Genomic DNA, 16,674 nt, shown 5'->3' with positions numbered 1-16,674 from the left:
AACCCCTTCCTATCAAAAGCAGCTCTTGCTCTGTTGGACTCAGTGTGACCAGTGTCTATTCACTTATATAGGCACTGGGTAATACAACATATAATGCTGAGAGCTGATTCAAGGGGAAGGAGTGGCCCTTCAAATCTTCCGTTTTAATAGCCAGGACCATGACAATCAGCTAAATACCACTACTACTTGCTTTTGAAATGGGTTGTCCAGTTGGGACAACCCCTTTAATGGCATATTTAGGCAGACGTATAGAAGTTTCCCAGAGAATTATTGCCATCCGTAGATTGACTTTCAATATGACACACATGAAGAAGTAGAACCTGAGATAATTCTGGGAGGCTTTCTAATGGACCAAAGAGACCTTCTTCTAGTTTGTTTTTGGATTCATAAACTTACTTTTTTAGTTTCTCCTCCAATTGCTGCTTATCATTTTCGGAATCCATAAGACTCTCTTGTGTCAGCTTTAAATCTCCCTCCAGCTTGCGTTTAGCTCTTTCAAGATCCATTCTAACTTTCTTCTCTTGTTCTAAGGAGCCCTCAAGCTGCAAAGAAAGAGGCAGACTTAGTGACCTTTTTGATGTACATGGCTTTTCTCCTAATCCGATGCTTACTACTGGGGTTCCAATAGATATTAGCCACATTAAGGATTGCTGCTGTTTATTTTACTTACTATACATTTTATGATTTTAATTGTAATCTGATTCTTTATTATGTACAGAATAACAGTTTGCAATTATTAGTTTACCTCCAGCTTCATAAAATATATTTCTTTACAATTTCATACGATATATATATAAAATCACACAAAACTGTCCGAATTATCCACTTAGCTATAGGCAAAGATAAAAAAAATGAAAACCTCCAAACTGATCTTACATCATCTACTTGCTGTTCTAGCTTCATTTTCAGTTTGGTCAGAGTGTTGACTTTGTCTTCTTCTGCTTGAAGATCATCTAGCGTTTGCTGATGTGCCTCCTGTAAAGCTTTTTTCTCTTTAGTTAACTTAGTAATAGAATCATCCAGAGTGGCCATTTCTTCAGTTAAATTTTTGACCTGGAAATGGGTTGGGAAAAAATAATAAATGTCTGTTATTGCACACATAATTTTTTAGCACCCTTATGCCCTACACTTATACACTATAAAGGTATGACCATTATTGCCTTTTCCATAAGGTCTTATATGCTACTACAAAACAAAATACAACATTGACCTTATTTTCTGTCGCGTGCTTTTCCTTTTCTGCTTTGGCTAATGTTATTTCCAGGTCATCAATGTCTTTCTTTAGTTCGGAACATTCGTCCTCCAGTTTTCTTTTCTTAGAAGTGAGCTCAGAGTTCATTTCTTCCTCGTCTTCTATGCGCTCAGTAATATCCTTAATTTTGGCTTCCATTTGAATTTTAGTTTTAATTAACAGTTCACACCTTTCTTCAGCATCAGCGAGAGTGTCTTGTTCCTATGAGACAGTTTAGATAGAGTGTATTAGAATTCCTTACTATATCATTTTCATATAATTTTTATGATATTTGGGCAATCGTTTTCCATAATCAAATGCAGCTGCACAATTTTAGATTTAAAAATATTGCATGATTAGGGCTAGGGCTACACAATGATTTTGGTCACACGACTAAAGATCAAGTGTCGTTCTGCCTGCATCGCAGGTAATGAAAGTGAATGTGGCCGCGCTGCGACCCTCAAGTTGCCTCAACGCGACAGTCACAAAAAAATCGCAACATGGCATCACTTACTTTCATTACCTGCAATGCAGGCTGAGCGACACAGCGATCTTTGGTTGTGCTACCTGTGTCGCCGGCAAAGTCGCCATGTATACCTTGCCTTAAGCTTAGAATGGATCCTTGACATTTAATGATAAGAAAAAAATTAAAGAGAATTTTTAGGATGGCAGACGTTATTATAGGATACACTTTGCCAAAGGTGTCAGACCTATATAATACATGCTGTTTAAGTCGAACCAGGGATTTTATTACTGATATTTACCATTCAGCATTTGAGCTATTCTGTGTTTTACCCAGCAGTAGAAGGTATTTTTTAATTCCATTGTGATTTGCAATTTCTATTGTACCTTGCATTTGGCAGTAAGTATTATCTTAAAAATGTACGAAATTAATACTTTCAAATTGTATTACAAATTTACATTTCCATCATTAGTCAGATGGGAAATGAATGCTACTCTAATATATAATTTTTAGAATAGTCGGGTTATTGTTACTGTGAATTTTTTTTATTTATTTCATTTTTATCCAGTTTACTCTGTTGGTGATCAATATCATAACTAATGCAAAAATGCCATCCACTTATGTTACCATACAAGTCACTGTGATAAAGACATTTGCACTTCACATCACATGTGCTTTATAACTAATATTCATTGTGCACGTTCTCACTGCTTGTAACTGAAGGGTCAGATCATTCTTCTCCTGCACTAATGTGACTTGTTTCTCTTCAAGCTCTTTCCTCCTTGCTTCTGATTTTTCAAGTGCCTCCTTAAGCTTGAGAAACTCTTCTTTCATGTTTGCCATTTCCTTCTCCGTTTCTGCAGACTTCAACAGGGGCTTAATCTTGAAGTAGAGTTTCATCCAAGGCCAGTTCTTAACAGCCATAAAAGCACGAATGTTCCACTGGATAACAAGCAGTGCATCCCTAACAAAACATATTATATTTTATTATAACTGTATTTACCAGAATTTAACAGTTTACAGAAATGGGGCATCATGAATGAAAATCCTTGTTTGGTGTTTCTATTACATGTGAAACATATTTATAAGAGAATGGTATGGAAATTCAATTTAGTAGTTGAGTGCTTGGGGATATTTCCAGATATACTTTGTTATGATGGCTCATTTTTTATATATAAGGTGCGAAGAAACCCTGTTCTTTTAAAATATAACTGAGATGAGCCACAATTTTAAATAAAAGTATCTGAAAAGTTTAATATAAATGTGGTATGTGTAAACTGCACTTGTTCTATTTGTCTACCCCAAGACTTTTGTACATAATACCCCTATATGTACAAAAAGTTTTAGTTATTTCTAGTTGATATGTCTTTCCCTTGTTGTCATTGTTCTTATTTCAAAGTTTGTTACCAGTGAAGTATAAATCTGGTCATACACATTAGATAAAGCCGACTATATATTACATATGAGGGTCTCACGACTTTCCCTTGACAGCAGATGTCAGAGAAAAGAAGGATCAGGCATGTTTCATTTTAACATACCCGAATCTTTGTTCCCACGGTAGATATTCCCCCCTCCCCTTTGTATATAACGGCTGTAAGGAATAGCAACCAAAGCTTTATTTTTAGTTCAGGTTAGATGAGGAAAATCAAGGGTTTCATTCATTTATATCATTCTTGTCCTACGTATCTATAGCTTCTTATTAATATGATGTCTTCAGAGCTGATAACTGTACACGTATATTGTAAAAATCAGGTTAGTGTTTCAATTGTTTTACCTTCTTTCAAGAATCTTTTGGAATTCAATTCTCATTAGTTTTCCTCGGGCTCTTGCCTGGATCAGTGTGAGAATTTTAGCTAATCTTTCATCTCGCATCTCTTCAAGATGTCCTAGCAGACCAGCCTTGAAAAATACCTAGTGTACACAGAAGTATGTCATATTTCTCTTAACACATTGTGATTTGCAAAAGTTTTCCTATGCCACTATCTGAGATATGTTCCGATCCAGACGTTCCTGTATAGGAAGGGCATCCTTGGTTATCACTAACTTTTCTAAATCCAAAGTCTTTTTGCGTTGACTATTTAGTATAGTAACAGTATGTATTATATAATTTAATACAATTAAATAGCTCTTTCTTCTCTATTGTCAGATAGATAAAATATTGAAACATGTATCAGTGATCCCAACTGAGGAAATTCTAATTAAAAGTCTAAAGCAAATTATAAACGGCAGCTCTCTCCATTAAAGTCTATGGGAATTATGGAAAGAGTCAAGTAAGCTTGCTCAGCTCTTTCCATAACTCCCATGGACTCCATTCAGGTACAAGCTTACTTAGTTCTTTCCGTAATTCTCATTGACTTCAATGAAGAAAGATTCCAGCCACCTTGTTTGGCAGAACGGGGGGTGGGGGAGGGGTAGGTGCACGGGAGATTTGTTGTTTGGATAGTGGAGGTACCAGAGGATATCTTGTGAATATGCCATACATGTCTGTGATGAGAAAACCCTTTTAATGACAATATACTAGAAAAATGCACATAATGCAAAAGCAAAGTGGGCATGGAATAGAATTAGATATAAACATTCAAAAAGAGATAAAGATTTTGATTTAGAAAAATTCCATATCTGTATATTAGTAACCTGTACTTAGTACCATTATTGAAAATAATGTAGCTCTCAATTAAGAATTCTTATTTAAGAAATTCACTATTGCAGTACAAAAATATACATAAAAATGTATAAAAAATAAAGTGGATACTTAAAAAAAAAAATTTAACTTCCTGTCACCACTTTCAGTAAATAGAGCTACACTTCATATTTGCTGTATATAAAACAAACCACCAAACATTTTTAACATTGCATCAATGCTGATGCGGCATTAGGAAATTTCCCCTTTTTAGAGAAATAGTTAGAATTAATACTTATTAAATGTAAAGTTAATCACCTTTGTATGCCCAAATCGATACTGAGTGTTATCAATGTCCAAAGTTCCCAAAAGTTTTTCAGAAGCTTTCCTGCTGTCCACAAATTTGTCCTCAGGGATGGCAGTAGGATTCAGGATACGGTACCTTCCAAAACAAATTAGTAAATTAGATAGATGTGATCAATTCAATGAAATTCTAGAATTTTTGCAGCCAGTGGTGAAATGCCCACCCCCTTCTTTCCTAAATTCCAAGTGGACAAGTATACAGATGAATTGTATATCTGACAAAAATGCTTCCCCTCTGCAGTCAGGAAAGGGTTCCACCTTAGGTAAAGTTCTCATGTTCCCTTATGGTTGGATGAGTCACTGGATTAGAATACTAGTTTTCCTACTAAGTTTAATTATTTGTAAAGTTGTTTTGTCTCGATGTCATGGTAACCAAGATAACGGTTTTGGTATTTTTGTAATCGACTTTTGTGATTTAGTTTTCTTTGTGCTGTTTTATTGATGTTTAAACTGACATTGGGTGCTACTTCTATACAAAGTTTTATATATATATATATATATATATATATACTGTATATATATATATATATATATATATAGTATTACTTCATGTATCATAATAATCTGAAGTATCTTTATCTCTACAATGGCTATTAGTTGTTAATTAGTTAACATAAGGAATTCTGATTACTCACCTCTGTTTGAAGTCAGCATACAAAACCCTGTTTGGAAAGCCTTTTCGGCAAATACGTATTCCTTCCAAGACACCATTGCAACGGAGCTGATGAAGAACCAGGAATGGGTCCATAACACCTAACGTCAAACACAGTATGTATTTATACCTAGAAAGCATAACAATTTAACATATTGTTGAAATGATGTGGAATATTACCTGGATTCTTGGTTTCATTGGGAATGATGCAGCGCACAAAGTGTGGTGCTGTTGATCTAAGATTGGTCATTAATTTGTTCAGATTTTCCTGAGGTAAACAATTTATGTTAATAAAAAAATGAACTAATGACTTTTTGGTATAACATTTGTGGCTTTATGATAGGAAATATAACAGGTAACAATGGAGAATTTGAGAATCCCACTTTTCCCCGGAGGGAAGATGCTCACCACAACCCCAAATTTATACTTACCCAGTCCCCGTCGTTCTGGAGATCCTTATTTCCTGTACAGGTTCCCAGTCGGCTCCAGGACCTGAACAGGCAGCTGTGGTGGAAGACCCCCGTGGATCTCCAGAATAGTAGGGACCAGAAATAACTTTATAAGTAGAACTTTAGGGGAGGGTTGAGCGCCTTCCTTCTGGGCAAAAGCAGATTTTTCCGATTTTAAAATGTACAGATATATTATTAGACACATGTTAAACTAATTGTTTCCTAAAGGTTAGCCAAGCTGAGACATTCTCTTCAGTTATGACTAGCTCCCAATTTTCACTATATTAGAAATAGAGCTAAGAAAAAAAGAAGAAAAACGGACATTACTTTGTGCATAGAGGACACAGTTTGGAATGAAGCTCCCTTCTTACGCTTCTTTTCTCCACCTTGGTCAGCTGTGAATCAAAACAATAATGGATAGAACAGTCAATAATTTAAGAACTGACTTCACTCCTATCTGTACTTAGGTAGCTAATAAATCCTTTCCTATATTTCTAAGTTGTAAAAATCAACATATTTTTCAATATTGCAATTATAATACTGGGTGAATATAAAATGAGACAAGTGTCACCAGACAGCTACGGAAATATATTAAGAAGGTTTCTTGCTAAAAAGTTAGTACATTTCCCTTTCAGTATTAGTATAGCCTTTAAAGTAAAACATTATTATTTTAGGCTCTGTTCTCTAGTTAAAAGGCTCCATTAGGGGTTTTATCAAGCTTTCCTTCAGTTGTGATGGCAAGAACAGCTCAGTATGCAGCAACAGAATGACAGAAACCTTGACAGAACCCAGATGGACTACATTATAAGTCAATGGGGTCTGCCAGTCACCGTTTGGATCCGTCATAGGTTCAAGGCTTCCGTTATAAACGTAACCCATAATGCTAGTGTAAACATAGCCTTAATGTCCTTTACTAATGTCTCTAGGGAGATATTAATTTATATATGTAGTCTTATTCCATTCAAAAGTCAGTTGAAAAGCCATACTCAATTCACATGTCATGCATTACAATATGATCATGTTGTGTTATGACTATATATCACATACATTATTAGTAACAAGTACACATTTATAATGGTACTAACCACTATCTGAGCTGATATAGTTTTCAAAGAGACAGCCCAGAAGTTTGTTGGATGACTTTTGGAAGAGTTGTACCACTGTTTCATTAAGTGGATCCTTATTTTTTTCCAGCCAACCACCAATGTTGTATGGAACCTACAGGTGGAGAGCAAATATACGTCATATATATATACAGGGTGGGCCATTTATATGGATACACCTAAATAAAATGGGAATGGTGGGTGATATTAACTTCCTGTTTGTGGCACATTAGTATATGGGAGGGGGGAAACTTTTCAAGCTGGGTGTTGACCATGGCGGCCATTTTGAAGTCGGCCATTTTGTATCCAACTTTAGTTTTTTCAATGGGAAGAGGGTCATGTGACACATCAAACTTATCGAGAATTTCACAAGAAAAACAATGGTGTGCTTGGTTTTAACGTTACTTTATTCTTTCATGAGTTATTTACAAGTTTCAGACCACTTATAAAATGTGTTCAAAGTGCTGCCCATTGTGTTGGATTGTCAATGCAACCCCCTTCTCCCACTCTTCACACACTGATAGCAACAACGCAGAAGAAATGCCTCCCGATCTGACCCCCTTAGACTTATCCTTGGGGTCATCTGAAGGCAATTGTCTATTCTGTGAAGATACGAGATGTGCAGCAACTGAAACTACGGATACTGGAAGCCTGTGCTAGCATTTCTTCTGCGGTGTTGCTATCAGTGTGTGAAGAGTGGGAGAAGAGGGTTGCATTGACAATCCAACACAATGGGCAGCACTTTGAACACATTTTATAAGTGGTCAGAAACTTGTAAATAACTCATGAAAGAATAAAGTAACGTTAAAACCAAGCACACCATTGTTTTTCTTGTGAAATTCTCGATAAGTTTGATGTGTCACATGACCCTCTTCCCATTGAAAAAACTAAAGTTGGATACAAAATGTCCAACTTCAAAATGGCCGCCACGGTCAACACCCAGCTTGAAAAGTTTCCCCCCTCCCATATACTAATGTGCCACAAACAGGAAGTTAATATCACCAACCATTCCCATTTTATTTAGGTGTATCCATATAAATGGCCCACCCTGTATATAGTGCTATGATATCATAAATGTAGGGATATTTATTGTGAAGACTATTATAACTTACCACTCCAGCATAATGACAAAGCTCAAAATGAGCCTCATATTTTCTCTTCTTGTCAAGTCTTGGCTTTTGGAAATTAGGTGATTTTCCAAGATGGTTATCATAAAGCTTGGATTTAAATGTCATGTCTGTAGCCTTAGGGAACATGCACTCCTCTTCAAGGATTGACATAATCCCCATAGGCTATCACATAAAAGATATGAAATGTATATTATATATGCAATGAATTAATACAAAATAATAAAATTGTATTCATATAAAGTTATACTATTATAAAATACTTTCATTACCTTTTCAATCAGATCAATGCAGGCCTGTAAATCAAGCCCAAAGTCAATGAACTCCCAGTCAATGCCTTCTTTTTTATATTCCTCTTGTTCCAAAACAAACATGTGATGGTTGAAAAACTGTTGCAGTTTTTCATTTGTGAAATTGATGCAAAGTTGTTCAAAGCTGTTATACTGTATAAATATGAAACTCATGAGTCACTGGATTTTACTTGTAAACTTGCATATATATGTATGTATATTGGGATTAATAATGCTGTATATTAGAATACATTCACTAACACAAACTATTGACAGTTATGGAATTTGGATCTGTGTAGCGTATATTTTTTAACAATCCCAATCTGAACCTTTCAAAAAGTGAACCATACTATTAATCAAGTATTGCGGTTCTTATATTGTGGCCAACTTGTAGACTTGGTTTAACTAGTATAAAGTGATTACTGTACTAGCAGTTAAAGGCTATGTACACCATTGGGGTCATTTTTTATTAAAATACATTTATTTAGTGATTAAAATCAGTTTTGCGATAAAAAAAAAGTACGTTTCACTACTGCAGATTTTACGTATCACATTACAAAGAAGCTGCTGTCGTTCTGAGCCGAATCAGTCAGTGAGCTGCAATGACGGCTCGGCAGACAGCGGTTCCTGTGTGCTTCTGAGTGATTTTCTAAGCTCCGTTCTGATCAAGTCGAAGTGGATCCAAAAAAGAAATTAAGCATTTAGAATGCTGCACTCCAGCGTAGAAAAGTCGCAAACAGCTCAAAAGTCGCAAAGTTGTAACTTTTGAAACATATTCGCTACCTTAAAAAACAAAAAAAATTGGGTGCAGCTTAGCAGAAGGTGGTGGGGTCACCTGCGGCCCTATCCATTTACTATAATTTGTGTTAGAAACTAGTGTCAATTATAGAGGAAATCTACGCCAGCTCCTGGCGCACAGACCGACTCGTAATAATTTTCTTGCATCTTACTCCAACTTGTTTCCTATTAAGACTGGCACATGAAATGCCAGTCCTATTAAACTCACTCCAGTGTATAAAGAGAGACTTGTCCTAGGAAGCTAAATTGCTACAAACTACTACAAACGTGATAGGGAAATGAACAATTATGGGTTAATAGCTTAATAATTATTGGTTAATAGCTCAGTATGGCTTCTCAGGGTTCATGGAAAACATGACTTACATCAAAAATTTCAAAACCAGCAATGTCAAGCACACCGATGAAGAACTGCCTGGGTAACTTTGTATCCAATGTTTTGTTTATGCGGATCACAAGCCACTTAAACATCCGGTCATAGATGCCTTTGGCTAATGCACCGACTGCATAAACAACCTAAAAATATAAAGGTTTTAGAAATCAAAACATTAAAAGGATTATCCTTTAGAAAATGGTTTAGGTTAGATACCAGTTGTTGTAAAAGTATATATAAATGATACAGATATATTAAAAAAAAAAAAAATTGTATCATAAATAAATATATATATATATATATATATATATATATATATATAATGTAATTTACCACGCAAGCAGTCCGTGTTTGCACTAGAGGGAGCTTACTGCATGCTGTTTTTCTTTTTTAATTTAGTTCAATGCTGTAACCTCCTAAATTCCCTCTAGTGGTGCCTGCAGGCAACCAGAATATTATCTTTTAACTCTATGGGTATGCAAGAAAAATGGTGCTCTGACTGCTATAATGATATAGAAAAAAATATATAATTTCTGACCAACTAAGATAAAAAATAAATAAATAAATTAAATAGTGTTTAGGGAAGCACATTATTTTTAATAGTGCGAAAGTAGAATAAAGTCTTGAACCCATAAGGGTTCCAAGTTGCTATTATGTACTTGTCTGTTCCTTCCCAAAATTATAAATTCTAACATGCAGATTAAAGCGGTTTTATTAAAGCAGGAATTTTTTTTTCTAAAGGCAGGGGAATATGATAAAATAACAAAAGAAACATTACTCCCTTGGTATATCCCCCGCCACTCTTTGTTAGCCGTCCTGCAGTGATGACGTGCCTACTACCTGCACATTATCGCTGCATCACTGCGGAGGCCATTGATTTGATTCGCTACAGCGATCATATTGCCTGTGTTTATCCAATATTTTGGCTCTCAAAAAACCCCTTTAAGGCCTCATTTACACGAGCGTAATATACGCGCGTGCGACGCGCGTGCTTTTCACGCGTGTCGTACGCACCTATATTACTCAATGGGGCAGTGCAGACGATGCGTGAATTTTGCACAGCGTGAGTGCGCTGAAAAAAACTCACGATATGTTCTATAATCGTGCGTTTTTCGCGCATCACGCACCCATTGAAGTCAATGGGTGCGTGAAAACCACGAAGGTCGCACGGAAGCACTGTCGTGCGAACTGCGTGATTCGCGCAAGAGCTGTCAAACTGAATGTAAACAGAAAAGCACCACATGCTTTTCTGTTTACAAACATCCGAACGGAGTGTCTTACAGATGACCGAACCGAACTTTACCGTGTTCGGCCGAACTCGTTTTGACCGAACCCGGCAGGAGACAGTCACTGTGCAGGGTGCTGAAAGAGTTAAACTGGTTCAGCACCCTGGACAGTGACTTCCGATCCCAATATACGTGAACGTGTAAAAAAAAAAAAAAGTTCTGACTTACCGATAACTCCCGGTTTCTTCCTCCAGTCTGACCTCCCGGGATGACAATTCAGTCCAAGTGACAGCTGCAGCCAATCACAAGCCAAGCACAGGCTGCAACGGTCACATGGACTGCCGCGTCATCCAGGGAGGTGGGGCCAGATGTCAAGAGAGGCGCGTCACCAAGGACGCGTCACCAAGGACGCGTCACCAAGGCAACGGCCGGGAAGTTCTCGGTAAGTACGAACCTCTTTTTTTTTAAACAGGTTACTCGATATGGTGATCGGAATGCACTGTCGAGGGTGCTGAAAGAGTTACTGCCGATCAGTTAACTCTTTCAGCACCATGGACAGTGACTGACGTCGGCTAGCCTCATCTCTATGATGGCGGCTGCGCGAAAATCACGCAGCCGCGCATCATACACGGATGACACATGGAGCTGTCAAGTGCCTTTTGCGCACGCAAAACGCTGCGTTTTTTGCGCGCGCAAAACGCACACGTTCGTTTAAATCAGGCCTAATACTGTGAACATGGATGGAAAAAGGACTACAATGCACTTAAAATTTGTGTATATTGTTGTGTGTGTGTGTGTGTGTGTGTGTGTGTGTGTGTGTGTGTGTGTATGGAGCTGATGTAAAAGTGTATAGATCAAGCATGTTTTATTTGGTGGTCTTACCTGTTCTACAGTTTGTCCTTTGGTCACATACTCATTTCCCACTTTCACTCTGGGATGCATCAGTCCTTTTACCAAATCGGAGGAGCTGACGCCCATCAAATAAGCAGCCTTATCCGTATCTAGTATAAATTAAAGCATGCCACACATTGTTAGTTAACATTTTTATACAAGTATATACCAGAATATAATAGTTGCTGTTTATTTCCAATAAAAGCCATTCTTTAAATGGCATCTGCTTTAGGGTACGTTCACACACACACAGTAAACGTGCAGAAATTCTGTACCACAATACAGTAGCAGCAAAGTGGATAAGACTAGAGCAAATCTCATCCACACTCTGTGGAAATGAAAGCGCAGAAAACACAAGCGGAAATTAAGCTGCGGTGCGGATTCTTAATCTGCAGCACTTCAATTTCACTTGTGAAAACACTGCGGAAATTCCACACGGAAAATCTGGATAGAAGTTACGCAGTGTTTACACTGTGTGTGGACTTACCCTTAAAGGGATATTCCGAGAATCAACATTTATTACCTATACAAAAGGAGGGGTAATACATTTCTGATTGCTGGGACCGCTACCCCCACCGATCACTACAACGGATGTCCCAAGCCCCTTATTCCCCTTCCTCCCGAGGGCGAGCATGCATCCTGCCAATTCAGTCAATGTCTATGAAACTGAGGGAAACAGCCAAGCACTACTCGTCTGTTTCTGTCAGTCCAATAGACTTTAAATAGAGCGGCAGCTCACATGTTCGTCTGCCGCTCTAATAAAAGTTCTCACAGCGGTCGTGCAGTAAGGAGGAACGGGGAGCTCAGGACCCGTGGATAGGTGATAAATGTTAATTCTGGTAAAAGCCCTTTAAGCCGATATAAATATTTCTCAATTGTGAACAGTTGATTAATCCTGGATATATGAATTAATAAAAATGCAGTCCCTAAAAATATGCTCCTATGGTATATTCACACGTTGCAGATTTTTTGAAGACATTTCTGCAGCTGAAAAATCCATACCATACATCCTAATGGGGTTGTTTCTGCAGCATGTGCGTGGATTTCTGCAAACTCTATTCAAATATTTCTGCAACAAATCTGTCGAATGTGAATATACCCTTATTCGTACAAAAGAAAAACACATTTGTTTCATACTTGCATATTTAAACCCTGAACTAAACCAATTTTCTCTATAATCCTAATTCTGTCAATTCAAACTATTCTATATGCTTTTCAGCAATGTCAATGCAATAGTTTAAATACAAATTCCAATACATGTCCTCAATGGCACTTATGCAGTCATGGGCATTATAATCCATAATATTATTATTATTATCATCATTGAAATAGAATAATATTATTATTCTTCAAATAGGATATGTTTGTTTTCTTAAACCAATATATAATATATACAGATTTTTCCTAAATGGTTAACAATGAAGAAAAACAAAAGTGGATAGTTTATCATCATTAAGGTGCAATACAATCACAGTGAAGGAAAATACTTACAATGTTTATTTTATTACTATATATTTTATGTTAATTTGGAAAATACAGTAGGCAGAGCTCAAGCTTGAATGAATTAACAATGGATAAACAATCACGAGTACAGTTAAAGAAGTTGTTCAAGATTAGAAAATAAAGTCTGCTTTACATCCAGAAACAGCGCCACTCTTGTCCATTGGTTGTTTCTGGTATTGTAGCTCAGCCCTTGAATGGGGTTTAGCTGCAATACCAGACACAGCCCATAGACAAGAGTGGCGCTGTTGCTGGAAAAAAGAAGACCCTTTTTTCAAATCCCTGACATCCCCTATAATGTTATCCTAAATGGCATACTTACTTTCGGTGCCATCAGGCTCTGCTTGTTCTTCCCTTTGTTTCTGTTTAAATTTCATATTTCCAAAATGCATTATGGCACCTGTCAATTTGAAGCTTCCATACTTTTCTTCAGATATAAATCCCAATATATCAAACGCTTGCTGTGTAAATGTATTTAAAAAGATCAGACAGTATTTGAAGACTCGATTCAGATACTAAGGCTCGGATTTTCTAACTCAACTTTTGTAAAGTTCTATCATTCGGATCGTCAGTACTTACATCAGTTGCAACTAATTCTTCACAATCATCTAGGTTGTCCACGGTTACAACACCTTGTGAGCTAAAGTGGAAATCATAAGGGTTTGTACTCACTAAGAGCATATCTGCAAAGAAAACACACACAAAAAATCAGCTAAGAAGTTTAGCATTTAAAAACAGGCAAAAGTTGGGTCTGTTAAATATATGTGCTCTCAATTATACTATTCTAAGCAAGCCTGGATAGGACCACATACCCAGTCTGACACCAAAAACAGTACAAAAACGCCACAAACCAAAATGCGGTGTTTATAGTCTTTCTCATGTTTCACTATAGACTTTGAAGTAACATCTGTGTTACCACGACCGCGGTGTATATAGGGAAAAAAAGTAAGGAAAACGCCCAAGGAAAATGCGAATGTTTGAATCCACACACAGCAGATTGGTTACAGAAGTTTCTGCAACTGAAAGTTCCTTTCAGGCTGGGATCTCACGGGGCGGAAACACTGCGTGAAAATCACGTAGCATGTCCAACCTGGAACCCACAGAACAATTCCGTCTGAAAAACCGCACCAAATTGTGGTGCGGTTTTTCAAATGGAATAGCCGCTGCGGAAGAAAGCCGTTCATACTTACCCCCTCCCTCCTCTGACGTCTGCTCTGGCCTCCTTGGATGACGTTGCAGGCCATGTGAAACGGCTGCCTGTGATTGGCTGCAGCAGTCACATGGGATGCAACGTCATCCCAGGAGGCCGGACTGCAGGAAGAAGGAGGGTGTTCTGGCTAAGTATGATTTATTTTTTTGTAGTTGCGATTTTTGCGGTGTAAATGCTGCGATTACCCCGAAGAAATCGCAAAACACTTGGCTTTCTGTTGCGGGTTTTGCATGCCCATTGAATTCAATGGGGAAAACATGCAAAGAAAAATCAACAAAAAACGCAGCATAAATTGACATGCACCGCAGGTCAATTTATTAACGTTTAGGCTGGGTTCACACGACCTATTTTCAGACGTAAACGAGGTGTATTATGCCTCGTTTTATGTCTGAAAATAGGGCTACAATACGTCGGCAAACATCTGCCCATTCATTTGAATGGGTTTGCCGACGTACTGTGCTGACAACCTGTCATTTACGCATCGTCGTTTGACAGCTGTCAAACAACGACGCGTAAATTGACTGCCTCGGCAAAGAAGTGCAGGGCACTTCTTTGCAATGTAATTGGAGCCGTTCTTCATTGAACTCAATGAAGAGCAGCTCAAGATTTACGAGCGTCTCAGACGCCTCGCATAATACGAGGAGGAGCTTTTACGGCTGAAACGAGGCAGCTGTTTTCTCCTGAAAAACAGTCTGTCATTTCAGCCGTAAAAGCCTCTCATCGTGTGCACATACCCTTTTTTTCCACAGCGTGGGCATGAGACTTTCTAAATCTCATCCACTTTGCTGCTATTCTAAATGCTGCGGTATTTCCGCACACAATTCCGTTGCGGGAATTCCGCATTTACGCTGAGTGGGAACCCGGCCTTAATGTGGTTGTTTCTGCAGCATGCACAAGGATTTCTAAATGTTGTTTTTTTTTTCAACATATTTTTTAATTCCTATTAAATCAGATTATTCTCAGTGGCAATAATTTTTTTATTTTGCTATGACTGTAAATCTGGTAAAACAGGTTGGTGTCGTTACAGTAAATATAATTTATTCATACTTATGCCATGCGTTCAAATATAACATTTTAGATGAGCTTTAGGCTGGGTTCACACGACCTATTTTCAGACGTAATGGAGGCGTTTTACGCCTCGAATTACGTCTGAAAAAACGGCTCCAATACGTCGGCAAACATCTGCCCATTACTTTCAATGGGTCTTACGATGTACTGTGCCGACGACCTGTCATTTTACGCGTCGCTGTCAAAAGACGGCTCATAAAATTACAGCCTCGTCAAAAGAAGTGCAGGACACTTCTTGGGACATTTTTGGTGCCGTTTTCTCATAGACTCCAATGAAAACAACTCCAAAAACGGCCGTAAAAAACGCTGTGAAAACGCAGCGAAAAACGGCGCGAAAAACGCGAGTTGCTCAAAAAACGTCTGAAAATCAGGGGCTGTTTTCCCTATTCCCTATTTTCAGACGTTTTTTGTTAAAGAGGCTCTGTCACCAGATTCTCAAATCCCTATCTCCTATTGCATGTGATCGGCGCTGCAATGTAGATAACAGTAACGTTTTTTTTTGTTTTTCTGGTTTTTTTTTGAAGAAAATGGTGGTTTATTCAATTCCAATACAAAAGCGACGTTTCAATCCTACAATAGGATCTTTATCAAGCATAGTGATACATCTAGCATTGCAAGCATATATAGGGCTGAGATCACTTTGCATAATTGATTAGTGTCAAAATCACCACCATCAGACAATCCAAGGCATCAACAAACGTACAAACGCACGTTTTGTTTTTTTAAAAACGTTCATTTTTGGCCAAGTTATGAGCTATTTTATATATATGCAAATGAGGTTTGTAATGGACAACTGGTCGTTTTTTTTTCGTTATGTCCAACTGGGCGTGTATTGTGTTTTCAACTGGGCGTGTTTACGTGTATGACGCTGACCAATCAGTGACCAGTCAGCGTCATACACTCCTCTCCATTCATTTACACAGCAGCGATGTGCAGCCGCATACACAGAGATTAACGTTAATCAAGTGTCCTGATAATGAATACACATGAAATCCAGCCTGGACGTCATGTGTACTCAGAATCCTGACACTTCTGAATCTTTTCTGTGAGATTCCCGCAAGCCATGCGTAATCTCGCGAGATTACGCAGGTAAACGAGATTTCATTTCCCTTGCTGGAAATCTCAAAGAAAAGAGTCAGAAGTGTCAGGATTCTGAATACACATGACGTCCAGGCTGGATTTTATGTGTATTCATTATCCTGTCCTGGATCCAATTCTGGTTTTGGCTTACAGAATGCATGCAATATCTGCAGCAAATCTGCACTGTGGGAACCCAGCCTTATCTAGGGCTATCATATAGTTATCAGGTGGCG

The 16,674-nt window shown here is 37.8% G+C and overlaps 1 protein-coding gene across 1 annotated transcript in view; it reads right to left on the bottom strand.

Annotated features, from left to right (window-relative positions):
- Positions 1–16,674, bottom strand: part of MYH15 (myosin heavy chain 15) — a 57,513-nt gene that overhangs the window by 27,787 nt on the left and 13,052 nt on the right. The window contains exons 10-25 of the mRNA XM_075851119.1: positions 13,663–13,766; positions 13,406–13,544; positions 11,575–11,693; positions 9,460–9,609; positions 8,281–8,451; positions 7,994–8,173; positions 6,864–6,996; positions 6,106–6,173; positions 5,510–5,597; positions 5,313–5,430; positions 4,633–4,756; positions 3,469–3,605; positions 2,403–2,658; positions 1,211–1,453; positions 877–1,053; positions 397–542 (exon numbers count right to left, since the gene is read on the bottom strand). Coding sequence (XP_075707234.1) covers positions 397–542; positions 877–1,053; positions 1,211–1,453; positions 2,403–2,658; positions 3,469–3,605; positions 4,633–4,756; positions 5,313–5,430; positions 5,510–5,597; positions 6,106–6,173; positions 6,864–6,996; positions 7,994–8,173; positions 8,281–8,451; positions 9,460–9,609; positions 11,575–11,693; positions 13,406–13,544; positions 13,663–13,766 — 2,353 coding nt within the window. The remainder of the gene's footprint in view (positions 1–396; positions 543–876; positions 1,054–1,210; positions 1,454–2,402; positions 2,659–3,468; positions 3,606–4,632; positions 4,757–5,312; positions 5,431–5,509; positions 5,598–6,105; positions 6,174–6,863; positions 6,997–7,993; positions 8,174–8,280; positions 8,452–9,459; positions 9,610–11,574; positions 11,694–13,405; positions 13,545–13,662; positions 13,767–16,674) is intronic.

The sequence above is a fragment of the Rhinoderma darwinii genome, chromosome 2 (genome assembly GCF_050947455.1).
Source record: "Rhinoderma darwinii isolate aRhiDar2 chromosome 2, aRhiDar2.hap1, whole genome shotgun sequence".
In the NCBI taxonomy this organism is placed as follows: Eukaryota; Metazoa; Chordata; class Amphibia; order Anura; family Rhinodermatidae; genus Rhinoderma; species Rhinoderma darwinii.
This window is presented reverse-complemented; position numbering and strand designations above follow the sequence as displayed.